Source organism: Engraulis encrasicolus, chromosome 1 (genome assembly GCF_034702125.1).
Source record: "Engraulis encrasicolus isolate BLACKSEA-1 chromosome 1, IST_EnEncr_1.0, whole genome shotgun sequence".
Lineage (NCBI taxonomy): Eukaryota > Metazoa > Chordata > Actinopteri > Clupeiformes > Engraulidae > Engraulis > Engraulis encrasicolus.
This window is the reverse complement of record NC_085857.1, coordinates 39,608,362-39,636,218: the sequence shown is the minus strand read 5'-3', so window position 1 is coordinate 39,636,218 and position 27,857 is coordinate 39,608,362. Positions and strand designations below refer to the sequence as shown.

The window sequence follows — 27,857 nt, the reverse complement described above, 5'->3', positions numbered from 1 at the left end:
GTATCGGTATGATATCGGTATCGGCCGATACTGCACAGCCAGGTATCGCATATCGGTATCGGGGCCAAAAATGGTATCGGTGCAACACTAGTTGTGACCCCGTCCCTTGCTATGTATGGGCCTTCATAAGTTGTTGAGAACTCTTTGCGCAATATCTATAGATCATACAGACACTTCTTAACAGTTACCTGTACCAAGAGAAGAAAACTAAGCCTTACTATCACAACTGCCACACTCTCCAAGCATTATTTTGCAGCGTAAAGGGTATTATGAGCTGGCACAGGCTTGGTGCAAACGCGTCACGGTACATACACACCAAGATGTCAGCGTTCGCTGAACGTGTCCGGGAGCATTGCGAGTCCGAGAGGTTCGCGGGCTGCCTTTCACACTGCATAGTCAACGTCTACGTTCTATCCGCGGGCAGCAGCCATTCATTTTCAATGGAAGCCGCTCATTGAACGCGGACGTCGGCGCAGTAAAATAGACTGGAGTTCTATTTTCAAGGAGCATTGAGGACATGTCCGGTCGGTCCGGACATGCGCCGCGCTTACACCACAATCCTGTGTGCAAGGCATGATCTGTTTTCATGTATTTTCTAACCGTTTCGGACTGATACGGACACTTGCAGTGGACGTTAAGTGGATATCCGCGCTTGCGGTGTGTATGCACCATTACCCCGCCCCCACACACACACACACACACACACACACACACACAGCCAAAGCTAGCATGCTACTTTGCCATCCATTTGAATGAGACACCGCTGGCGTGAAAAACACGCTTGAGTTCTATTTTCCAAATGCGGCGCGGAGCATGTTTCCATGTATTTTCACCGTCGCGGGTAAAAAACACTTCCGTCACGCGACGCTTTACCAACCTAGTGTGTAAATGGCCTAAGACTAAATAAAATACACTCCAGAATGCCTCAGTGAATTTATATAGCTATCAGGTCTCTGAATAAAATCATCCACAGTAAAACTATTAAAGATACTGTAGCGCCGAGCGGTAGCCACTTGAAAAGGATGACGGGAGGCAGCAGATACTTTGTCTTCTTTTTATTTCCTGCCCTTTTACAGCCTAACAAGGGCAAAAGAAGGTGTCCCACAGAAAATAATAAACACTACTCAGTCTTCACTAATCTAAAAACACTCGTACCCACACTCGCACACGTCTACACTCAAATTAGTTTCCCTCAGCTCTGATTAACAGTTACGAACGTTATCAATCCCTTATCAATAACCCCGCCCCTTATCAATATCGGTCCTATCTAATCCTTTAACTATTCCCGCCCGTACACATCCCCCCAATCAAAACCCACCCCAAAACTGATTGGCACACATACAATTCTAGAAGACACACAAGGGAGTGGGGAACAACATTCACGCACACAGATACACACACATTCACCCACATTCACCATTCACACATACAGATAGACAGAGAGGGAATCCTATGGGGAAACAAACACACACAGTCCACTCAAGGGGGCTCGGCGCTACACTATGTAATTGTCTTGATTGAAAAAAGCTAGACAGCCCATTGTGAACAGTATTTCCTTGTACAGTAACGAACAAAGCTTTTTCTTGTCCCTGTTACATTCATTAGGCACAGTTCAAAAGTATGTAACAACATGTAGCACAGTATGTACTTGATTACTTATATACAGTATAAATATAGCCTGGCAACCCCATGGTTAAGCCATTATGGCACAGTGTGCTAAAATATTTGGAGGCATGGGCAGGAGTGACGTTGCCAGTATCTCCACACTTATGTCTTTTGGGAGATAAAACAGAAACCCCAACATTAAACAGAAAGGCATATTCCATTTTGATGGTGGGAATAACCACGTGTCTAAGAATTATATTGAGATATTGGAAATCAACCACATGTCCTTCACTCCAAGAGTGGAAAATCTTAATGACTGAGGCCACCTCTTATGAGGTCATGTTGGCAAGGATAAGGAGTAAAGGTCCTGTGGAACTGGGGCTTTGGGATTTTTTCATGGCACATCTTACTTCTAACTAGTGCCAAGACTGTGAAGCTTGCCTTAAGAAATATTATTTTACTTTACTGTATTATTGGACCTTGTGCAGTGTTTTTGATATTCCTTTTTATTTTATTTTATTGTTATTTTTTTTTTTTAAATGTTTATATATATATATATATAGAGAGAGAGAGAGAGAGTGAGAGGTTTTTATTTTATGTGGTTTAACTGGGACTACCTGAGACTTTTGAAAATGTGTCCTTGAAATGCTGGCCTTCCTATTTTTCTTTTCCATATGACGTACCACTGCAAATGTATACTATACTGAGTGTGTTTCAATAAAAATTTGAATTACAAAAAAATATATATATAGCCTGGCAAAACAGACAAAAACTTGAAATTATATTAATCTGGCTTAATGTCGGTTGATTTGGATTGCTGAGGGTGGGGACAGAATCGTTGTCATAGGCGTGGGATCATTCTGGACAAAGAATGCCCTCCATTGACATGATAATGTACAAATGTTTTGAGATCAAACGCATGTTACAATAATGCCCCGATATATAGGCTCATGTGACGCCTATGAGATCAGTTAGCTGCCAGCTGGTCTCATAGGACTCAATGTTAACTGCTAGCATGGAGCAAAAAATTGCACTGCCATACTCCGAAAACGATTGGAAGAGAAAGGTAAAACTCAATTATTCAACTCAAGGGGAGGTGTAATATGAGCTTATTTCCAAAAATGGGACAGTATCACTTAAAAAAGCAACCCTATAATAAAATGTTACTAGTTACACTGACCAGTACCACACCACTCGTCTTAAAAAAAAGATTTTCCCTGATATCTGTCTGAAAATAATAACCATGACGCTGAAATCCCAGCGTCAGTACACTATAGTATCTCTCGATCTCGTTGGTTCCTTCCTTTGAAGATTCTTTTACGAAGTCCTCTTCTGTCTTCCAGTGCGTCTGTGGGGGGAAAACAGATTAAGCATATTGTTTTAAAACCCCTTGTAGATTTATAAGTCATTGGTTTGATTTAACCAGCCCTAATTTGTTCTTCAGCACCTGTGTACTGTGTTGGTGTTGGTATTTTTCAAACACATGCCAAGAAGGCACAAATGATTACGCCAAAAAAAAACAGTTGCCCAGCACCACCTCAAATTATTGGCTGATAAATAACTTAAAAGAATGAATGAAGCGAAGGACAGCACTCTTCAGATTTCTTCTTCACCCATGGGAATAAACAAAGAAGAAATCTGAAGAGTGCTGTCTTTAAACTGTTAAAACAGCCTATTAAGGCGATAGTGTGAGCGCGTCTTCTCCACTCCTGGTGCATAACTTACACTTGGCTAATCGTAACCAAACAAACACACGTGTGAAGTTCTGTTACGTTTATGATACAGATCTGTTTTCTTTACTGTTCTTTAATAAGCACTTTGTTTTGTCAGTGAAAAGTTTTGTACCTCCTTTTCAGTACAAGTGAAATGCATAGCCTCGGCTCACACCATTAGCCTGGTTGTCACAGAGCCACACACAAACGCACTGTCAGTGAGAACCAGGCTATCACACCATAGGCAAAGTCACTAAATTAAGCCAATCCCAATGACTCACTAGACAAATTGAAAACTACACCCAGCTACGATTATCCCCCATGGTGCAACGCTAGACCAAACCACCAGATGAAAATCATACTCTGCTGATAGTTTGGTCTACGTACGTAGTTTACTTGTACTAGGCTAGTATACGTAAGTCAGGAATTGGGTCCAGCATCGACATCCACTGTACAAAAAAAACGGTATGGAGACTATATAATAAATAACAATCTCACACCTCTTACTGAGATCCAGCTTATAGGAGACCTTCTCTTCTCTTCGTCCACACAGCTATACCAACCCTCATCGCTCTTAGATGTTTTCCGTATGGTCATTGTGGTGGGGGTTTGATTGTCCAGGTGTTTTCCATGCTTGTCAAATCGAGCACTAATGTTTGATGTGGAACTTTTTCGAATTACACAGCGGAGTGTGGCTCGCTCTCCCACTCTCAATGGATGCACAGGGCTTTCCAGTATCACGTTGCCATCTGTAAAAAGAAAAAGATGCACAACAGTATCAATGTACAGTATCGCTAATGCCATTAGCCAGAAAATTCTGTAAGAGGTTTTTAAAAATCTTTATTTTAGACATATATTCATACTTCACAATATAAAGCAGTAGACAACACCGCCAATATCTTTCAAATAATCTTCAAAAAACAATTCTGCATTATGTCAAAACTAGAAATGCCAGCACACTTTTTAAATGAAATTCATTACTATCAAATGGCAGCATTTGTTGACAACTAGGCCTATATGCAGTCAACTCCGACTGCCAAAGTTAAATCACAGAAACGCTCCGAAACGCAGGTTAACACACAAAGCCATCTTGACCATTTGAGACATCAAAAATGTTTGGGAAATACAAAATTGAAATAATAAAGAAACCTAGGCATGATGCGACCTTTTTTAATTTTTCAGTTTTACAATATTTTGGTCAGCACCCTTATAAGAATAGAAAAACTGTTGGGTTACGCCTGCTCCAACCTTTACGAAATACAAAATTGAGAAATCCAAAAATCAGTTCATATATAGCTATTATACAAGACCAAGATGCAAGACCAGAAGATTTGTTGCAAAAATTCTTCCACCTCTTCAAAGTTATCACACAAACAGTCAGCCATCTTGGAAGTGTTGATCTCCAAAATGTGATCAGTTCCTGTACCTATCAATGAGTGTTGGCACACAAGTTTCAGTGTCAAAAAAGAAAGTCTGGCCCTACGAAAGTTAATCAGTCCTCATCATAGAGCACTAGCGTGCAAATATTTGCGCCAAATCTTGTGGTCTTGTACTCTACAATAGGTAAGCTTACGTGGACTGATTACATTTGGAATGCCTCAAATGGTCAAGATGGCTGTACGTATCTTTGTGTGCTAATCCAACCTTTAAAGGGCAACTCCTGCCAATTTCAATGTGCTGTTGTATTGCTCACGCTAAACTTGAATTGTCAGTACCCGGTGACGCCACATTTTTTAGCTCAGCCCTTTTCAAGATATGAGCTATTCTAATGGGGGCAACTTTGCCCCCATTAGAATAGCTCATATCTCGGAAAGGGCTGGACCAAAAACTGCGGCGCCACCGGGTACTGACAAGTCAAGGGTAGCGTGAGCAATACAACAGCAAATTGAAATTGGCAGGAGTTGCCCTTTAAGGCATTTCGGGGATAGGCTACACCTCTGGCAATCGGAGGTGAGTTCATAGGCCTAGTTTGCGAACTGTAGTCATCACCTATGTCCTGAATGAATCAGATGATATTATACATATTTTTTACACATTTTTATTATATGATATAATATGAATACTGACTGTGTACGGTTATGTTGATGGCATTGCTGCGCTCCCCGGAGTCTGACTGGCACCAGTACACGCCAGTGTCTGCTGACGTCAAAGAGCTGATGTTGCACATAGATGCGTTCAAAAGCTTTGATTTGTCACTGAACGGGCAGTCCGATAGTTCACCCCAATTCGTGAAGCGTCTCACTGTCCAAGCCACCGCTGTTACTGAGCCCTTTGCTTTGCAGCTCAACGTGAGAGGGTCTGACAGGAAGTGCTGGGACCTGCTTGGTGTGACATAAAGCCAGGCAGATGGAGAGCGACCTGAAAAGTGTGACAGAGTTCATTATATTTTCTACAGAAGAGCTGTATTTCATTTAATTTAAGTGTATAGCTTACATACAGTGCATGTGTGAAACCTATGTGTAAGATTTACGTTCCTGTATTCAGGCCAAGATCACCTGAAAGCCCCCCTTCCTCAATACATAAAATCAGTACTCTAAATTAACACCAGCCAAAATGGCTCAAGACATTAATCTTACAAGCGAAACACACCCTAGCTAATGGGTCAAAGTGGCTAAAGTTTTATTTTCTACCAGCCATACTGAATGTTCACCAGCATTGTCACCGCTGTTTGGCGGGTGTTGCATACAATGTCATGGAGACCCAAATTGGCTGGGCTTGTAACAACTGAGCCGTTTGCCAGGCTTCCTCAAGGCTTAACTCACCCATCACGAGGAGGAGCTTGGGCCTGCTGTACTCTGCGTACACGCCGAGGTCCCGCAGCTCTTCTCTGCACACGTACAGTCCCGAGTGCTTGGGCGTCGTGGAGCTGATGGTGTAGGAGCCTTCAGCTCCTCTAGTGCTGTCCGAGAGACGCTCCACTGAATATTTGGTCTCACCGTAGTCACCCGCGGTCTGGCTGTACCTGACCTCGCTAAACATCAGGTGTTCTGGCTGGTGGCTAAAAGACGGCAAGCCCTCTGTGACGGGAAGCGCTTTGAACCAGTGAGACTCGTGGCTCGAAGGTGACAGGTACCCAAGCTGAGCGAAACAGATCAAGGTCACGGCAGAGCCTTCTGTCACCCAGTTACTTGCCATGATATGGTCATCCTGACAATACGAGTGAAACGTTCCTGTAAAACAAAGGGAGGAGTTTGCGTTGTAAGAATCTAGCCAATTCTGATTTCAGGGATGCCAGTGAATACAGTAGCGTCCTTATGGTGTTGAGTATATCATGACATGACTTTGTGATCTTATTGGATCATAATATGACCTTTGTTTGAATTACATTCAGTCCTTTCTACTGCTAGAACACTGAGATGTTGAAAGATACAGTATATCGCAAATTCACAGGTGACAACAGGTATTTCCTTGTCACCCTCCAAAAGCCATCATTTCATTTGAGCTTTGAAGAATCCTTTATCTATTCATGACTCCATGTTCCAGGAATGTATTCAATCAACAACTTACATATTTCCTTATCATAGCGCTAAAGCCTTCATCTCATTTCAAAATCTATGTGTGGTTAGATTTGAAAACGTAACCTACGTTGAGCCAGCACTGATATGTTCACAGGGTTGCTGCGCACTCCCTCCTTGGACTGGCACCAGTACACACCGCTATCATGCGCGGAGAGTGAGCCGATGTTGCATGTGGATCCAGCCCAAGACCCCGATTTGGTGTCGAAAGGGCAGTCCGACAGCCTGTTAGTGGACGTGTAGCGCCTCACCGCCCACTCTGTGACATGGCCTGGTCCTGAGCATGTGAGCGTCAGAGACTTGGACTGGAGGTGCATAGACTTGTTGGGGCTGAGGCTAAGCCAAGTGGTGGGTTTGGGAGCTGTAATCAGAATCAGGTATAGTATTTGATATTTAAACATGTAATGACAAAAGTTAAGGTTACGACAGCAGTGATAATGATGCCCTATTGACCACAGAGAGACAAAAAACGACATTTTTATGGGAACAATTTTTTCACTCACTTGTAACCCATACCGGCACAGCCTCGCTGTACTCGGAGTGAAAATTAGAATTTTGTCTTCTGGCTCGGCACACAAATACTCCAGAGTCCTGTAAGGACACTGAGCTGAGATTGTACAGGCCGTCTGTATGTGTTCTACTGCCACTGCTATCTGATAGGGGCTGCACAGATAACTCAGTCTGGCCATGTTGCAATTTAATAAGCTTTCCCTCTCCAGTGGGAACGACTCTGTAGAAGAGGAACTCCCAGTCTGATGATGACGATGACAATGAAAAGCGAAATCCACAAGTCAATTTCACTGAGGCACCTTCGGTCAGCCAGCGGTTTGGTTGGGATTTCAAAAAAGATGATGGTTTACGTGTACCTGTAACATAGCACAAAATCCACTATCATCCTCAAGGGTTTGGATTATTAAAATGATACAAGAGATACAAGATACATTTATTACACACACCTGACATACAGTATTTTAACATGCTACTTCACGGTATGCCAGGTGATTTTTATTTTTTAAGCAAAGCTCAAGCACAATAGCGAGGAAATGAAACATACCATGCACTGTTATATTGACAGCATTGCTGTATTCTCCAGACTCAGACTGGCACCAATACTGTCCACTGTCTTCGTAGTGTAAAGATTTAAGACTACATGGCATTTCATCCCACGTAACTGTTCCAGCCTTGAAAGCACAGTGTGAGGTATGAGGTTTATTGTACTGTGTTACCCTTCTCACTGTCCAACCACTGGAGTTGCCCTTAACATCGCAGGTTAGGAAAACAGACTCAGATTTAAAGTATTCGGACCTGTTTGGATGGATGACCAAGACAGCTGGAGGAGAAGGATCTGAAAAGCATATATGGTTTGAGTTACAACATGACCGCAGAGGCATTCTGTCGGGGCAGACACCGCGGTAAAGAAAGAGAGCCCCTGGGCGTCCCGGCTACGTCCCATTGGTCCGACAGGCCATTAATCCGACAGCCCATTAGTCCGACCAGACATGTTAAACTATGCCAAAACCTAAACAATTCCTAACCCTAATGTTCTGTCAGTATACAGTTATTTCAGTGTCATAAGTTTGTAAATATTCACTTTTAAGTTTACTGAAAAGACAACTTGAAAAAACTCCCGCACTGACCATTTTGCTGTTTTACTTTAATGAACTGAATGACGTTTCGGTGCCTGATGAAGGTCTAGTACCAAAACGTCGTTCAGTTCATTAAAGTAAAACAGCGAAATGGTCAGTGTGCGGGAGTTTTTTCAAGTTGTCTGCTAAGTGACCCATGGGCCATCTCCGACACACCTGCCAGCTGAGGTGTGCAAAAAAAATCCAAGTTTAAGTTTACTGAAAAGTAAGAAGTATGGCCAAACTAAAACAATTCCTAAACCTAACCATCAGTAAAGGCATATACAACAGTTCAAAGATCCATGCACAGCTCCTAGGTGCTGGTAGATGCAGGAATGTTCAATACTTCAAAGGAAAGAAGTCTACCGCACACATTCTTGACTTTATGCTCGTTTTATTAGAGCGAACAACGCGTTTCGCCTCAGTGCGTCATCAGGCTCGCTCAGGTATGACCTGACCTGAGGTATTACCTGAGCGAGCCTGATGACGCACTGAGGCGAAACGCGTTGTTCGCTCTAATAAAACGAGCATAAAGTCAAGAATGTGTGCGGTAGACTTCTTTCCTCAGTAAAGGCATGTTTATGTCTGAAAAGACATATACCCCAGTAGCTGCATGATGCTCCTGCATGGTTTATTGTCTGACTTACGGACTGTCGGACCCCGCCCTCTCCGACTGCCTTTCGTTTTCCTAATGATGAAACATACTTTCAAGTGTAACTTTCAATTGCCACTGTGCATCTATTAGCTATTAAAGCTATTGTGTGCTATTATGTGCTATGGTTAAATGATTAAATGATACTGCACCATTTCTGGGAAATAAGCTGATTTTACACCTCTCCTTCAGTCAATAATTGAGTTACACCTTTCTTCTGTTCTTTCAGCCATTCTCCTAGTCTGGTGGGGGTCAGCCCAATGTTCAAACAGCCCATTGGTACCACAGCCCAACGATGGTCCCACAGCCTATTCCTGCTGCTCCACCTTCCCACATTTTAAAGAAATTATTCAAATATAGGCCCTATGTTCCACAACTCCATATTCCCACATTTCCGGGTAAGCTAAGAGAACGTGCCTTTGGAACATAGGGACTTACATTTGAATAAATTCTTAGAAATGTGGCAACACGGAGCAGCAGGAATATGCTGTGGGACCATCGGGTTGTGGGACCAATGGGCCTAAAAAATAATGTTAAAAATCTTAGTGATGTGGGACCAATGGGCTGGGGGAACATAGACACGCTCCCAGTCTGGTGATGCTACTACTAGCTACAAGCTAGCAATGATAATTGAATTCAGTTATATAGGTTGGGGGCAAAAAAAATACAGCCAGACTGGAAGCACAGGAGAAAGGAAAAACTCAATCATTTAAAGGGGAACTTCACTATTTTGAACATTAAGGCCATTTTCTGAGGCCATTCTGAACAATATTTTAAATTCCCCCTTTCCGTTAATTTCATGTTTTCTGCAGTCTCTGTTATTTTGCTAATTTGGATTTTATCTCAACCAGCTTTAGAATGGCCGTCTATGGGCATGTCCAACTCTGTTCTTAAAATCACCTTTAAAATTTGTTTTGAAGAATATGCAACTCACCAAGTGGTCAGCAGTATTCACCGGTGTTCCTTAACATTTTTTGTAGTGAAATATGGCTTCTGTCATGTTTTATGTAGCATTTTGAAATAAAGAGCAGGACAGCACTCCAAGTTTTGTGGTTTATTGCCCATCAGATGTTTCGGGGGTTAACCTTCTTCAGTGTCGGGCAAACATTTCACCCAGCAGGTGCACTCCATATATACAATCAAAGCCCCAAGTGTCCACCCATCGCTTTTCAACCAATCAACATTGTTACATGAAACGCTTAGACATAAAACATTTTCGTTTTTCTTTCTTTCATTTTTACATTTTTCTTATTTGTGAAACAAAACAAAAATACATCACAAAAAACAATTAAAAACAATTACTTCATTTAGTCCATTTGGCATCAATGTGTCTAGTTGGTGTATCCAAGCGCATTCCCGTTGAAGAAGTAACCTATCCCTATCCCTTATGTAGCATTTTGTAAATTAAGTTTCACTTTCACTTTCTTTCACAAAATGGTAAATAAAAAAATGACAGAAGCCATATTTCGCCTTGAAACTTGTTAGGGAGTGGGACTGCTAGTGAACACCCCTAACCACTTTGTGAGCTGTAGACTTTCGAAAACAAATGTTTAAGGTGGCTTTTAAGAACATGGTTGGACATGCCCATAGACGGTCATTCACGGCCACTCAGAAAATGGGCTTAATGTTCAAAATAGTGAAGTTCCCAATCATTTAACTCAAGGGGTGGTGTAAAATGAGCTTATTTTCAGACATGGTACGGAAACAATTGAAATACATTTGTAGTACTAGACAGAAATTGAGTATTGCATGAAGGTATTATGGCAGCCTCACCACATACACAGAACCAACGTGTGCCGTTGATGTGATCGAAAATGTAATAAAATGTAATCGCTCACCTCTTATCCACAGACCCCTCGGATATCCAAAGGGGGTCTGATAGCTTGTATTCAGTTTTTGTGCTCGACACGTGTAGTACCCAGAGTGTTCGGGACCAACAGTCAGGGTGTGGGCCTCTCCACCCGTGCCTGGGAGGAGCTCTGTGATGTTTTCTGGTATCTCCAAGTACAGTTTTGAGAATAATGTATAACTTGGAAAAGTGAGTCTGTAAAAGAGAAACTGCCAGCCAGTTTCGGAACCAGACACCTCACACTGCAGGGTCACCGTGTCTCCTATAGCTGGCCAGGGGGATGGAGAGATCTGGAAATGTGGACGAGGACCTGCAAGTACACGCATTTGAGTTCAGTCCCGAAGGCAACATACATCTTGAACAGAGCTGCGACTAGAGATGGGATTTATGGGTCTTTGACGGGATCATAGTGGCTCATTTGTTTCAAAGAGCCATTTAAAAAACTGGCTCTTTTGGCTCTTTTTCAAAGTATTTATTCAGTGTTTACTGTAGAATATAATATTTTGACTCCACCTCTAGGTCATTTTTTAAAAACAACAACTGATTATCCTCCTGCTTCTAAAAACCGTTTCTGCCACTCCAGCCTGATCTCCAAAAATTCCGTGCTCCTGGACACGGATGTTAAGGACACGAAATCCGTGTCCAGGAGCACGGATTTTGCCAAAATTCCGTGCTCTTGGACACGGAATTGTTTTCCGTGCTCCTGGACACAGAATTGTTATCCGTGATGGGCACACGGAAGTGCTTTCTATAGGCTATTACCACAGCACTGTGTAACTCTATCATTAGAAAATACATACCAAATGCTAATCCTAAACAATATAATGCTATAGCAATTTAAGTTGTGCCCTGACCAAAACGTTCCCTAACCTTAACCTGTCATTAAAGACATATTTTTGAGAAATACCTTTTCCAGTTGGTTGCTAGGCTATCAAATTCATATAATGAATGAAAGGAAAAGTAGCTGTGCCCAGACCAAAACAATCCCTAACCCTAACCTGTCAGTAAGGAAAAAAAATGTTGAGAAAAAATATTTGAAATTAGAAAAATCTGTGGAAACAGAGAGCTGTGGGAGTAGCCTATAGAGAGAGCACTTCTCTGTGTCCATCACGGAAAACAATTCTGTGTCCAGGAGCACGGAAAACAATTCCGTTTCCAGGAGCACGGAATTTTGGCAAAATCCGTGCTCCTGGACACGGATTTTGTGCCCTTAACATCCGTGTCCAGGAGCACGGAATTTTTGGAGATCATGTTGGCCACTCTTTACGGCAGGCAATTGTGTTTTTTCCCCAAATTAAAGTACTCAAGTCAAGGTCACGTGCTTAAAATGGACGAAAAAGCAGTCGAGTGGCTCCCCCAGCTATAATCCGGTTCCCATCGTTCACTTCTGGGAGCCGTTCAAAAGAATCGGCTCGTTCGCAAACATCACAACACTAGCCGCGACACAACATAATGCCAAGGAGGTCTTTGAACCGCTATTTTTTTCCAATCGGTTCGTTCCGAACAGAAACAGAATTATAACGTTTCTAGTTATGAGTTCCACCAATAAATTGACATTCCCGAACCGTGTAGACCAAAAAAATACTGTTCCCGGAACGGTTAATTTCGTTCCTGTCAACTGATTACTTCCCATATCTGACGTTAATAAACCAAGAAAGATGGAAGTGCAAATGTGTCAGCCTAAATTCCAAATTGTTTATTCAAGTGGATGAAAAGAATATCCTCCAGAATTTTGTCAATCAGGGATGACCTAAGCGAAGAAGGTATAAACCTCAAATATGAAAATGCGCGCTCCACGCTGACTTGGGTCACGGGGAGCGCTATGACGGACATTGCGAGTTTGCACATATCTGCATTTGAAGCGGCCATGGATGCCCATTAATGAAGAACATTCTTGTGCGCTTTAAATGCGCTTCTCTGCAATATGTCAAACAACAATGCAATGGGAACTCGGCCCTTTTGTATGACAGTGGTTTCTCTTATTTAGGATGTGGAGTGGAGTGGAGGTGTAATCCATTGCTCTCTCTCCATTCAGTCAGCGAATGTCTGATGTCACACAAGACGTGAACCTCAGCCGTCATGGTAACGTGTGCAGAAAAAAAAACTTTTTTTTAAAGTTTGAGGAACGAAACAAAACCGGTATTAACCGGTTACCATTATTTTTCAATAAGCTTTCCTGCTCCAGAACATAAAAAATAATTACGTTTCCGGTTTCGTTTCTGTTCCCAGTAAAATACAAAAAGTTCTTGGTTTTCGTTTTCGTTCCTTGAACCGGTTCAAAGCCCTGATGCCAACAACATACACATTACTGACCGTTCAGACAATAAGTGACATCAATGATCATACATATGACGTTTACAAAAATAGGAGAGAGCTGAGATGAAAGGCTAGAGGTGTGAGTGAGGATTTTAAAAAAACATTACACATGGCAGAAATCTTACCATCAAACACGTTGCCATTACACACCGTGTTTGTATCTTATAGGTATTAAGAACTTAAATACATGTTTCAACTAAACTTACCAGGGACAACTGATATCTGGATCAAATTGCTCAGCTGTCCAGATTTCGACTGACACCAGTACATGCCTTTATCTGAATCGGCTAATGAGCTGATGTTGCACGTGGTCTGATCCCAAGTTGCCGTTCCGCTGAAAGGGCAGTCGGAGACGGTAGGTCGATACCAAGGATGTGTGATTCGCCTCAGACTCCACTGACTTGTGTCGCCCTGTACCATGCAGGTGAGTGACAAGGACTCAGACTCAAAATACTGGGTGCGGTTGGAACTGTCTATCAGATTAGCCTCAGGGACAGCATCTAGAATACATCATAAAAGCACTGCATTATTACATTACATTACAATGCATTTGGCAGAGGCTTTTTAAACCAACGCGACTTACAATCGAGGACATAATCATAGCCAACATCACTAGCAGATACAAAGTGCACAGGAAATATATGCAGATGCTGAGAGTAGGCTGGCCGGCCTGGCTAATAGAGTCTGGCCCTTGCAAAAGCAGAAGAGAAAAGCCATCACTCAATGATTAGAGAGGTGGTCTTCAAATCAGAGGGTTGCAGGTTCGAGTCCCACCATCATCAGCACCTCCTCTCATGGATGCACCATGCCCTTGAGCAACACCACATTGATCCAGACACTGTAACCAATAAACTGAAGTAACTATCAGATAACTATCAGTCACTTCAGATAAAAGTGTCAGCCAAGTGTAATGTTAAGTTGTGTACCTTTTTCTGAATTGGTTTAAGAACACTTACAAACTGCAAATATGGTTAAAAAAAAAAAAAAAGCATAAGAAGAACCCTTCACCATTGAAGACATTACTAAGCAACATGTAACAGCCTCTTACATTTGAGATTTAAAAAAATTGTGCACAAGGGCCAGGTCAAAGGCTAATTCGAATTTTGTTTGACAGAGGTCCGCACACTTGAAATCCTTTTTTAAAACAAAACATATTCCATGGCAGAACTAGGTTTCAACCCTCGTTTTTTTCTTTACATTCTTCCAGTGCTTACCTGTAACCCAAAGAAGATTCGGATCACTGTAAGGCGTGTAAGAACCGGTCTCTGCTCTCTGTCCTCTGCACACGTAGACGCCAGAGTGCTGTGCTGTAACTGCTTCAACCGTGTAAGTGCCCACAGCTCCGCTGCTATTGCTGCTGCCTTCCCACACAAGCTCTAGGGAATACTTAGAGCTGCTCTGCTTGGCTGTAAACGCGGGCAAGTCTTCCCCGAAAGGAACAATCTTGTACCAGAGAAATCGCCAGTGTCCGGGATCCAGTGAGAGAGACTGGTCCACTATACTACAGTGCAATGAGACTGGATCTCCCAGGGCCAGGTGGGTGTTTGGGACCATCTGCGATTTTGGCTTTGAGTCATCTATGGAAAGACAGACAATTTGAAATAGTAAAATACCCAATCACAATGCCTCAAAATGACTGAACAATATCAATACTCTCATCAAATGCTATTTCAGTACAACAAAAAGGGAAGACTAGAGCACCATTTCAGGAAATAAACTAATTTTCCGCCAAAATTAACTCATTTTTCGCCTCCCCTTGAGTTAAATAATTGAGTTTTAGCTGTTTTTTTCCTAGCTGAGTCTGATGATATAAATTCTATTTCCAAGCAAGCGACTGTCATCGTACTATATGGGACCTACTAGGTTGTCCCATACTGTAATATTCAATGATAATGCTAGCTTTGCATCGCTACACTGGACGCAAAACTAAATTATTTAACTCAAGGGGAGGTGGAAAAGTACCGGTAGCTTATTTCAAGAAATGGTGAAATGACTTTAAAGGCGCAGTTACTCTGAGCATAATTGATAACTTACAGAATAACTCTATGTTCACAATATTACTCAGTTGTCCTGATTCTGACTGGCACCAGTAAACTCCACTGTCAGATTTCTTCAGGGACTCTAACTTAAATGTAGCTTTTTCCACAGTTTCCCTCTTCAAAGGTATGTCGGATATCGTATTGTGATATTTGTACAGTCTCAAAATCCATTCTCCATTCTCTGGTACGTCACACTGGAATGACACAGTTTCGTTTTCAAAGAATCTCTTCGTGTCTGGACTGATGTGTAGGAGACCAGGAGGTAAAGGATCTGTGGTGGGAAATACATGATCACTTTTGGTTTTACACTCAGTAATGTATGATTTGAATTAAAGATACTACAATACGCGTAACCTCTTACTGCAGATGGGGTCGCCGACGGGCCTATTTACTTTACTGAAAATACTCAACTACATCGTAACAACATTGCTATGACAGCACTGAGAGCCTTAAGTAACAGATTAAGACATAGCCATTACAATTTTGGTGACAGTAAGGTTTTAACATAGGCTCTGCGTTTTAACATAGGACGACTGGAGCACTTTGCACTAAACTGGAAGTATCATCTGGGGGGCAGATAGCCAACGGGGCTCACATCAATGTTTTCCACCATTGTTTGAATCTACTGTGATCTCAGCCTGGGAACTCAGAAGATTGTCCCTCCTGGCTTTGTCAATATTGCAGTGCGCACACACATCTGCGTACATAGTGACTGGTGCTCTACCACGCACAAAATTGACAACATTCGCATGACAACGCATTAATGTATTACAAGTGGAGCAAGGTGGAACCTATTCATTTGGCGACAGCCAGGTAAACATCTGCATAACGGCGAGAAGACAACACAACGCGACACAAAGTTCCCAAACCGACAATTCCCAGACCAACCTTTTACCCAGACGAATGTGGGTGTGCTGTATACATGGAGGACAGGCTCTTCTTTCTCAGCGCGGCACACATAGAGGCCCGAGTGTGCAGGAGCAGCAGAGTTGAGAGTGTAGAAGCCGTCACTTTTTCTGCTGCTACTATCTGAGAGAGGCTCCAAGGAATATCGAGTGTCCGTTTGCGACCAGCGAGGAGCATCCAGAAGGCCATCTCTGTACGAAACAACCCTGTACCAGCGGAAGCTCCACTCTTCCTCGGAAGAACTTCCAACCACACAGCGCATCCTAATCGGATGTCCCTGTTCAAACTGTTGTCCATAACTCACCCAGGTACCTGATTCATGTCTTATGACACTCGTTGCATCTGTAAAAGACCAGAAGACAGTGACTTTGGATTTAGAACCCAAAATTCATAGAGCCAAGGTTTTGGGTTTGTTTTTCCTCAAAAAATGCCTACAGCTTCTTATTTAAAATGGTTCTTCAATTTTTTTGAGACTCTATCTGTAAAAGGCCAGAATATTTAAAATGTCAATAGTTTTTAAATTTTTTTGAAGTGGCCCTCGACTGAAAATGGTTCCCCACCTCTGTAATGCAAAGAAACTAAAAAAATAACATTCACAATTGAAAAATCATTGTCAAGGTGGTAGAAGGTGATTTTTTTGGAACCCTTGCAGAAGCTCACCATGAACGTGTATAGTGACGCTATCACTGGATTCCCCAGACTCTGACTGGCACCAGTACACACCGCTGTCGTAACGGGAAATGGCTTTGATGTGGCATGTTCCATTGTCCCATGATGACTGTCCTGTTTCGAAAGGGCAGTGGGACATGTCCAAGTAATTGGTGATTCTCTTGAGGGTCCAGCCAGTCCCATTTCCCCCACAGGTAAGAGACACAGGCTCAAACTCAACATAGTTTGTCTTGTCGGGAATAATGCTCAGGCGACTAGGGGAACCAGGATCTAGAAGAAGTGAGGAGGAGCAAAGGTTAAAGCGGCCATATTAAACCTCTTCATACAGTAAGTCAATTAGAATTGGTCAATGGGCTATACAAAACATGTTCATGAAATGATTTGCTCAAAATCATCCAACTATAAAACGATTTCATCAGCTCTGTTTCTTGCCTGTTGCAGTCACTGTAACAGTGCGGCAGTTAAGGCTCTGGGACCCTTGAATGCAAATAAGCTGTTGCCGACAACACCTCCCCATCCAAACAGCCAGGAGGGGAAGGGCCAGAGCTGTCTAACGGTACATACACACCGAGATATTCACGTTCGCGTAACGTGTCCGGGAGCATTGCGAGTCCGAGAGGTTTGCGGGATGCCTTGCACACTGCACAGTCAGTGTCCACGTTCTATCCGCAGGCAGCTACCCATTCATTTTCAATGGAGCCCGCTCATTGAACGCGGACGTCTGCGCAGGAAAATAGACTCGAGATCTATTTTCAAGGAGCATCGCCGACATGTCCGGTCGGGCTGGACATGCGCCATGCTTACACCTTTCTTACACCGTGCTCCTAAGTGCAAGGCATGATCTGTTTACATGTATTCTAACCGTTTCGGATCGGACACGTTCAGTGGACGTTCAGTGGACGTCCGCGCTTGCGGTGTGTATGCACCGTAATAGGAAAGTTGTGATACTAGGGGTAGCTGGAAGTAGATTTGCCACTTGCTTCAATGCAGATTGAAACAGTGCCCGGGAATTTCTTTCGGTAGACTAACACAGAACTAGCCTGGCTCTCACGCTGACCCTTCTTGCTTCGTGCATCTTCGTTAAACTTCGTGAGCTCGCACGAGGGTCTGGAAATCTTAGACAAGCCTGAACGGCATCCAATATTTCATGGTCGGTCCAATCAGAATCGTGGGGCGAGATCGTGGGGCGGGGTATATACAAGTCAGTGGTTGAAGTAGTAATGATAAAAAAGCCACGTGAATTCTCCAATCAGGTTTGAGCAATTTTGAACACACCCGTGCCTTTCCAGAGCTAAGCGATTGTCAATGTTTCAGATGATTGGTAACAAACATTGTGTGAGAACCAGGTTAACACAGAACCACTACAAGCTAAAGTTAGGGAGAAACGTATAGCATACAGGGATTTGATAGGCTGTGTTCCTGACTGCATTTCTGCACAATGTGCATGCACACATTGCCGTTTCAATGCATCCTGGTTCGAATGTTTTAACCAGAATGCATCATAATTTTGTGCACACATGCGCAGACTACACAGAAATGCGCCGTCACAAACACAGCCATAGTCTTGGGTTAAAGGACCAGTTCAGTCAATTTCAACATGCAGTTGTAATGCTCACACTACCCTGGACTTGTCAGTACCTGAGGTTTTTTTTTTCTTCAGCCTTTTCCGAGATCTTGGTCATTGTAATGCGGCAGCGCTTTGTTTACATTTCGAAAAGGTTATACAAAGGTTTACATCTGAAAGGTTATACAACATCAGCTGACAACTAGCAAACAGCGGTACCTTATGTGAAAGTAGGCCTATGTTATTTTTTTGTAAACAAACGCTGCCCCCATTAGAATAGCTTAAAGGGCTTAGCTGAAAAATGTGTCATCACCGGGTACTGACAAGTCAAGGGTAGCGTGAGCAATAGAACAGCATATTGAAATTAACTGATCTGGTCCTTTAAGCCCACCCTCTCAGAACTTGGAAATCAGCACAGTTTGGCCCTCCCCCTCCAGATGACCTCCCGCTCCGTTAGGCAAATGCAGAGGAACTTCATTGTCGCGATAATCAGGCTAGGAAACTGGTTGCCATAAATAAACAAAAAATAATGTTTTACCAATAATCTGCCAGTATGACTCTACTACACTCAATCTCCAAACTTCTTTACTTATTTAAGTATGACTTCTCATACCCAAAGTACAGTACCTGTTCAGAATGGATTTTACCAAAAGGGCAACATTTTCATCATGTCAGCCCATGCTTACAGCGATATTCCACCATTTTGGATCATTTTACACCTCGCCTTGAGTTTAACAATTAGAATTACAGGGATGTTACTTACCTCTTACCCTGAGAAAGTAAGGTTTACTGTAGTCTGTATAAAGGACTGGCTCCTCCTTCTTTGCTCTGCACACATAGAGTGCCATGTTCTCTAGGCCTGTTGAATTGATGGTGTAAGTCCCGACAGGTCCTATACTGCTGCCGTCTGGTAGGAGCTCCAGAGAGTACTTGGACCTATCAGACCAGTGTGTGTCAGCAGGCAAGTCATCTCTGAGAGGAACGACTCTGTACCACTGAAACGTCCAATTGGTGAAGCTGTTGTCGATGGAACACTTAAGTGTCACTGGGGACCCTATGGATGGACACTGGTTTTCTGCATCATGAGTGAGTCTGGGTTGTATGCCATGGCCTGTTTAACAGAGAACATGACAAAAAGATTAAGTAGGGACTGTGGAAATGAGTTTGATGTTAACTCACCTCACATGTCCATTAATCTCTTCATATAGTGTTCCATAACTAGCCCTGTAAAGTAAACTTAGCAGCAGAAAAGGGTTTTCCCTGGCCAGTTGGTCTTCCATTAATGACATGGTTCCCAGTCTAATTCAGATAAAATTCCGGAATTTTCTATGACTTCCCAGACCCAAAAACAGAATTTCCATGACCACTTCTATAAAAAGAAATGACGTTAAAAAGTTTTTAAAACTTTGAAAACTGAAGACAGGGTTCTCACTCTAATTCAGATATAAAATTCCATGATTTTCCATGACTTTCCAGACCCAAAAAGCAGAATTTCTATGACCACTTAGGTAAAAAAAAATCATGTATGAAAACTAAAGATTATCTTCACCCCTAGAGCGAACGCTGAGCCACCACTAGACTTAGGTGGGCTGATTGCATTCAAGAATGTTGCACATTACATGGCGAATCCAAACGGTCTCTGGCGAAGTCTTGTAGTATTAACAGTAAGAAACAATGTTATACACCAAACGAAAACGTGTTTTCTTCTACACAACTGTTAAGAAAATTCCATGATATTCCATGACTGTGCATGCAAAATTGTAAAATTCCATGACTTTTCATGACTGGAAAAATTACAGAAATTCCATGACCCGTCCCGTGACACTGTTGCCCAATCCATGAGTAAAAATAACGGCTCATGTGTCCAGAATAGAGCATGACACGGGAGTGGATTTTCACTACCGTCCCATCCCGGTCCCAGAAAAAAAATCCCATCCCGTCCCATCCCGGACTGGAGTAAAAGAAACAAATCCCATCCCGTTCACTCCTGAAAAGAATGTTTCCTAATCCTGCCCACTCCCGTTTCGTAAAAAAAAAATGAAAAAATAAGCGAGCATTCCCGCTCCCTTTCATTTGTATTCCCGCTCCTGCCCGCTCCCATTCATCTTTATTCCCGCCCCTGCCCGCTCCCATTCATCTTTAAAATTTTGACTCCCATCCCGCGGGAATCCCGCAGGACTCGCGGGACCCACGGGAATTCCCGAAAAATGTTATCCTCTAGTCCAGAACTACACTTTCACAACTTGACACCGATGGATCCTGAGATTGTCATCTTGGAATGTGCCCAAACAGGGCCGTAACCAGACATTTTCAAAATACAGAGCTCAAATACTGTGTGCTGTACTGCATACTGTACATTTACAATGCTTCAAACACTTCAGTCAAACTCTTGAGTTTGTTTTCATTAATCACTGCATTGAGGATAAATGGGGGTGACGTATACAGACTGAATTCATCACTGTTGATCATATATCGATTTTCATCATAGATACATTTTACATTATTGAAAAAAGAATACAGAGGACATGACCTCTGTGTCCTCAATGGTAGTTACAGCCATGTGCCCAAAATTCCATCAGCAAAGAAAAACTCTACTGATGGAATAAACTGGTCATTCACTCTATGCCGGTTGCCAGCTGACCTTATTTGCAGTGTATGTATATATGTGTATTTGAAAGCACTATCAACTACTGTATATAATTGTGATATTGGGCTAGATAAATACATTTTGGTTGATTGATTAATTGATTGATACTTGTTTCACCAGATCAAGGAGCTGGAAAAGCTTTCTTGCCAATTGCAGGGCAAACATCTGCAGATGCGTCCATACAGGTGACTGACGAATTGGCGGTTGCATTTTTGTGTGTTACATTCATGCGGCCTGATTGGTTGATAGATCAGTCACAGCCCAAAACTGGAAAATTCTGAACTTTTTGGGTGAAAGCAACTAAGACAATGGAACTGACAATTGATGTTATGTTCTCCCCTTGCAAAGTCAGTGGGTCAATCTTAATCTGTAACTTACCATGAACCTCCATGTATAAAACGCGACTGACTTCTCCAGTCTCTGACTGGCACCAGTACACGCCGCTGTCATAATGGGAAATGGCTTTGATGTGGCATGTACCATTGACCCATGATGACTGTCCTGTCCTGAAAGGACACTGGGACATGTCCAAGTAATTGGTGGTTCTCTTGAGGGTCCAGCCAGTCCCATTTCCCCCACAGGTGAAGGACACAGACTCAAACTCGATGTAGTTTGTCCGGTTGGGAGTGTTGCTCAGGAGGCCGGAAGAATCGAGATCTAACAACAAAGAAAGCATGCACATGATGTTATATGCCATATATACTCTAAGTCTTTGTAATACGGCTGTAGTGTGGGTGTGTGTTTGGCGCCCCATGAAGACGACCACAGACTTTGTGAGTGGACACAGACAGACAGACAGACATACATACATGGCCTGGGTCACTGCAATACCAGACCCAACCCCAATGTGTAAATATTTTGCTTAAAGGGGTATGCCACTAATGCCACTATGCCCCAAAATAGTGCCATACCCCTTTAAGCCACCAAGTCAGTTCTCTAAGGCCCCATGCCAATGTATCCGAGTGAATCCAATAATGTTTTATATCGCTTTGGTCTCATGTCCACATGGCACCAGCGTTCTGGGTACCACAAAACAATATCTTTTTGGGAAACAGGTTCCAGAGTGGAAAGATTTGACAACGTTGCCATTGCAAAGTCATCTGCACGAGTAGAACGGATTTGTTTGCGTTGATGTGCTGCAGTCACCGCTAAGTTTATTTGCATTATTGAGGCATCTATTGATGATATACCAACAGTGCATAATCAGAAGTTTAAAAAAGAAAAGAAAAACATTTTTATCCAGGAATGAGGTTTATCCAACAGACCTCACAACATTCTCACTGGATCTGTTTTTTGCTGTAGGTTACTTGACTGATTAATGTACCAATTTTAATCCAATCGATGTTAAATAAGATTTGATATGTGCTTCACGAGCATGATGGAAAATGGAAAAACATCTTGGAGCAGAAATTTTGTCCAGGTGGCACTATAAACGGTGAGCAGTAACATGAAAAATGGTCTAGGATCGCTGTGAGCAGTACATAATCTGGTCCTGGATTTTTGTGAGTTGTAAAATGAACAGTGATCCTGAATCACTGTGATTGGCGGAAAGGTCCTGGATCACTGTGAGCGGTAAAATTAATAATGCTCCTGGATTTCACAAGGGGTGAGCGGTAAAATAAGCAATGGTCCAGGATCACTGTGAGCGGTAAATAAGCCCTGGTCCTGAATCACTATGAGTGGTAAGATCAACAGTCCTGGAGCACTGTGAGCGGTAAAATGAACAATGGTCTTGTATCACTGTGAGCGGTAAAATAAACAGTGGTCCTGGATCACTATAAACGGTGCAGCACCAACATGAACAATGGTCCAGAGGTAAAATGAACACTGGTCCAGGATCACTGTGAGCGGTAAAAAGAATAATGGTCCAGGATCACTGTGAGCGGTAAAATGAACAATGGTCCTCGATCTCTGTGAGCAATAAATAAACTCTGGATTGCTGTGAGCGGTAAATAAACAATGGTCCTGGATCACTATGAGTGGTAAGATTAATAATGGTCCAACATCACTGTGAGCGGTAAAATGAATAATGGTCCTGGAACACTCTGAGCAGTAAATAAACAATGGTCCTGGATCATTGTGATTGATGAAATAAACAATAATCCTGGATCACTATAGGTAAAATAAATGGTGGTCCTGGATCACTGCGAGTGGTAAAATGAATAATATTCTTGGATCACTGTAAGCGGTAAAATGAACAATGGTCCTGGATCACTGTGAGCGGTAAAATAAACAATGGTCCAGGGGTCCGTTTCTCGATTCTTGTCGTTGCTAACCGTCTTAAGACCGTCTTAAGACAGTCTTACTATTCCCTTGGATTTAGGGGTGAGCGTCACTGTCGAGAGAGAGTTGAGTCGCTTTTACGAAGGACGTTGCTACCATCGTTAGCAAAGACGCTTTCGAGATACGGACCCCAGGATCACTGTGAGTGGTACATAAACACTGGTCCTGGATCACTATGAGTGGTAAGATTTTACAATGGTCCTGGATCACTGTGAGCGGTAAGGCCATTGTAAACAATGCCGGTGTAAACGTAGCCTACTGAGGCCCCTCTGGTCCCATGGCCATATATGGTAAAGTGTGTTGCTTTGTTTGAGTTTGCTACATACAAGGTTGGTCTCCTGCTGAACAGTGAAAGTGAAAGGGCATATCTTGCCACATGACTGTAGCATAAAATTATACTAGCACCCTTATGCAATATGCACATAGATCCTCTTAACACTCACCGTTCCACCCCTGGAACATTGTAAAAACTTACTGTAACTACCATCAGAAATTAGGAGTATTATCCAGTCTCTCTGCTACCATAGTACTACACGGCAGTGCTCAGGGTCTTTACTACGATTTGGTCATTGCCATTCTGGTAACACAATTTAAAACAGGGGCTGTAAGGGATTAAAAACAATGCTACTACTCACCACTGACCCAAAGAAACATATAGTTACTATACTCTGTGTAAGAGACCGGGTCTCCCTTCATGGCTCGACATACATAAACTCCTATATGCTCGGTGTCTGTCGAGTTGAGAGTGTAGGAGCCTCCAGCTCCACTGTTGTTGTCTGGTAGGGGCTCAAGGGAGTACGTAGATTTGCCAGACTGGTGGATGACAGCTGGCAAGCCATCTCTGACAGGGACGATTTTGTACCACAGGAAACCCCAATCTGAGTTACCGTCTGAGTTACCAATGGCACACAGGAAAGTCACCGAAGCCCCTTTGGAGACACACTTGTCTTCTTTCTGTGTGAGTTTTGGCACTATTCCTTTTCCTGGGAAGAAAAAACAAATAAAGAAATAAAATAAAACTTATAATTTTTGGTCTTCATTATGCTTCATAACACAACTGATTTTTTTCAGCTCACAATATATCAATTGTGATTCCATTGCCATTAAAAAATTTTGCTTTATTATGCCAAACGATGAGTATACTATCACAGGCTGACTTCTATTGTTACCACGAAACCAGAATTATCAGAAGTCTGTAGCAGGTAAACATTAAATACACTTATCGGTGCAAAAATAAGTGGTATGTACCGTCACAACATCCGAAGCCCATGAGTGAAATGAAACCTGAAATGCAAAGACATGAACCACAGTTTATGACACATTCAATAAAAAAACAAAGTCGTGGGTGAAAAATGTAAAGCAGATGAATATAGGCCTAAACGGCCTTAATAGGCATGTTTTCGACTTGCACTTTGTAATTTAAAAATGCACCCTCCTGTTTGTATTACATGATGTTAGAAGTTACTAACAACCCTTGAATTTCTCAACAATACATTTGGAACTCATTAAATCAGACTCCACTCCAAACAGGCAGGTGTAACCTGATTGAACCTTGGGTGATGTTACTATTAGTCTATTACTGAATTATTATATCTATTCATGCTGTTCTTCTTCTTCTTCTTCTTCTTCTTCTTCTTCTTCTTCTTCTTCTTCCTCCTTTAGGGGCTTTTATGCCTTTACTTGACAAGACAGTCGAAGATGATGACATGAAGCGAATGGGACAGAGAGACAGGGGAGGATCGGGAAATGACCCCGGCCGGACACGAGCCGGGGTCCCCGTGGGTGGGCAAGCAAGCCCAAATGTGGTGGCTTAGCGCGCTGCGCCACAGCGCTTCCCATGCTGTGCTTCATGTTGTAACATACTAAGGGTGTGTGAAAAATCAGCAACATAGCGGGCCTCTTTACAAAATACATGCCTATTGATGATAACGACCCCATCATGATGATGATGACCCCCTTACTAGGCAACAGAAAGAAGTCCACACACTGGATTTTATATAGGAGGGCAACATATTACCAGTAGACATAAACTATTTGTAGGCCTAGTTATAAATGAACAATGTTTAATGAGTTAAACCTTTTTTCTCTCTTATTTTTGCATTTTGATATTTGTATGTCATTACTGTATGGTATTAGGTAAATAACATGCTGTGACTATTGTAAGTTTTAACTTAAAGTTTTTTTTTAATTTTTTTTTCCCTATTGTTCACTTATGACCTAATGGGTCATGTGATGTGTATCTAAGGTTGGGGTGGGGTGGGTGGGTATTGATCACTGACTTTGTAAGGCCTTTGTTTCCCAGCTTGGAAATTTGAAATAAAAAACAGTGAATCACAAAAAAAGAGTGAAAAACCAGTTTGTAACAGCACTCCGGGCCGCTGACAGCTCTGGCCGGGCCCAGGATAGTAGAGTAGAGTAGAGTAACTTTATTGAAATTCAAGTGTCAAGTAGCTTACTTAAATAGCCTACACATAAAGGCATCTGAAAGGGCCCCCTAGCATACAGGTACAATGTAATGAGGACCCAATTCTGTCAGGGACCTGGGTCAGGGACAACTGTCCCCTTAACCTAGCCTAGCCTGATTATCATAGACGTTCAAATCTCTTCGAGACTTGGTCTGAACAAGAGCGTAACAATTAACATTTCCCAAACGGCATGGTTGACCTGCCTCCCTTGGTTTGCTTATGGTTGTTTGATTCCCGACAAAGTGAAAGGAGTTCCTGTATTTGCGGGAACTCAGAAAGTACTTGCATTGCTCTTGACCTGACTCTTGACCGAAGGTGTTGCGTCACAAGGGCGCGGCCTGGCTACCCTTAACACCCAACCCCCCCCCCCACCCCCATCACTGCACTGCACTCTTTATCATCTTCATCGTGATATGGCCTATTGTATTGTGAGGTTGCTGGGAATTCCCAGCCTTGCAACATGGCCCTACGCATTGACCAACCACGGCAGTGGCGGAACTATTGCACACAGGGAACCAGGGCAAGACACTTGTAGGGCCCCTCATACAGGCAGTCAAGGTGACAATAGGTCCCCCACCACCAATGTAGGAGGTCCCTGGGCCAAATGCCCTATAGCTTCGCCCCTGACGGCAACAACTGTGAAGAGAGAAAGGGAAGTAGGCTGTGTAGTGGTTACAAGCTTTGTGGCTGGGGCATCACCTTGTTTGCAGAACAATGATGCACTTCCTGAAATCAAGTCAAGTCAAGTCAGCTTTTATTGACACTTTCTTCATATGCACAAGTCATACAAGGAAAATGAAATGATTATGTTTTCTCTCTATACCATGCCAGGACATAGACATACAGGACTGGCATTTTACAGATTGACATAAAGTGCAAACAGGACAGGGGTCGCGACAGGTAACAGTGATGGACTGGTAACAATAAATGGTCAATTATAAATACAGTAGGCCTACAAATGAACATTCAACATTTAACATTGAACATGTAAACAGAAGATAAGATAAATATAGAATGTAGACATTACAATAATATAAATAATAACAGTAGCAATATTAAATAAATACAGTGCTTTGTTCTTTTTTTATACAATTGGGTAGGATCTCTGTAAAAAAATGTTTCGTGTTTTTTTAATTATTATTTTTTACATTTTTTTGAAGGCAAGAAGATCTTTTGAAAGTAAATCAAATAAACAATAGTAGAAGGTAATAATGCCTCTAGCCTACGATGCCACCTTTAAGACTTGACTACTAGATAGATAGATAGATAGATAGATAGATAGATAGATAGATAGATGGATAGATGGATGAATGGATAGGCAGACACAGGGTGCAGTCGCCGCAGAGCAGCGCCTAGATTACACCCGTCAACCCATCTGTACATTACTTGCACAATAGGGCAAGGCCTACCACCAAAACTTTGCCAAAACGTCCATGCCAAATTTGGGCCCTAACTATTTTACCTGTGAGTAGCCTATATAGGCCCATGTGCGCAATACAGTAGGCTACATGTGCGCAATTTCAAAAGCCATACAAACGGCGAGACAATGCGCCAAAATACTCACAAACCAGCGCAGCCACAGGTAACTTCCACTCCATCGCTGTCACATTGAAGAGCAAAAGCGCGACGCCAAGTTATTTTAAAGGCACATTCTGTAACCCGGAAACAACAAGAGGGTCTGCGCTCTACGTCGTAAGGTCGTAAGGCACGCTGTTTGTTTATATTGAGCGCGGTTACATTGCCGGCTAATAATTCATTCCCACATGCAGTTAAGTCAAGATAGGCTACTCTGTCTCGCGCTGTCAGCTCTGTCGTGTACACTACGTGAAAATGGGCTCGTCGTACCCCGCGCACTTCTGTGGCTGTTATGTCCTGGATGGACCTGACCTGATCCCCTCCTACTTTTCTTTCATTTTTTTCTTCTTTTTGTACGAGGATCCAGTTTAGTTTCTGTTTCAGTTCTTTTTTTTCTCCCCCTTTACAGTAGCATTTTAAAAGATGTGTTTCAGA

General features: G+C 42.5%; 1 protein-coding gene across 2 annotated transcripts; it reads right to left on the bottom strand.

The window, feature by feature from the left end:
* Positions 1-767: 767 nt before the first annotated feature.
* On the bottom strand, positions 768-27,857 carry LOC134451489 (basement membrane-specific heparan sulfate proteoglycan core protein-like). 2 transcript variants are annotated; one of them, XM_063201992.1, is made up of 18 exons: positions 27,412-27,857; positions 24,631-24,666; positions 24,018-24,359; positions 21,478-21,756; positions 19,216-19,563; positions 16,880-17,158; positions 16,202-16,561; positions 15,309-15,584; positions 14,489-14,851; positions 13,481-13,774; positions 10,948-11,268; positions 7,887-8,177; positions 7,336-7,698; positions 6,903-7,193; positions 6,080-6,487; positions 5,385-5,675; positions 3,818-4,066; positions 768-2,953 (listed from the first exon to the last, which is right to left on the bottom strand). In XM_063201992.1, the coding sequence occupies exons 1-18, from the start codon at positions 27,443-27,445 to the stop codon at positions 2,877-2,879; spliced, it is 4,902 nt and encodes a 1,633-aa protein (XP_063058062.1). In that variant the 5' UTR covers positions 27,446-27,857; the 3' UTR covers positions 768-2,876. The 2 variants fall into 2 exon arrangements, with proteins under 2 accessions (XP_063058062.1, XP_063058054.1); XM_063201984.1 differs by having other exon boundaries at positions 769-2,953; positions 24,018-24,365; positions 27,412-27,856.

Bases quoted from the DNA above. Each gene is read 5' to 3' on its own strand.
- LOC134451489 (XM_063201984.1), bottom strand. From the start codon at position 27,445: ATGGAGTGGAAGTTACCTGTGGCTGCGCTGGTTT. The intron at 14,852-15,308 runs GTAAGTTATCAA...GTCTTTCCATAG, and splicing joins TGTGAACATAGAGTTATTCT to ATGACTCAAAGCCAAAATCG. The intron at 5,676-6,079 runs GTGAGTTAAGCC...CACACTTTTCAG, and splicing joins CAAGCTCCTCCTCGTGATGG to GTCGCTCTCCATCTGCCTGG.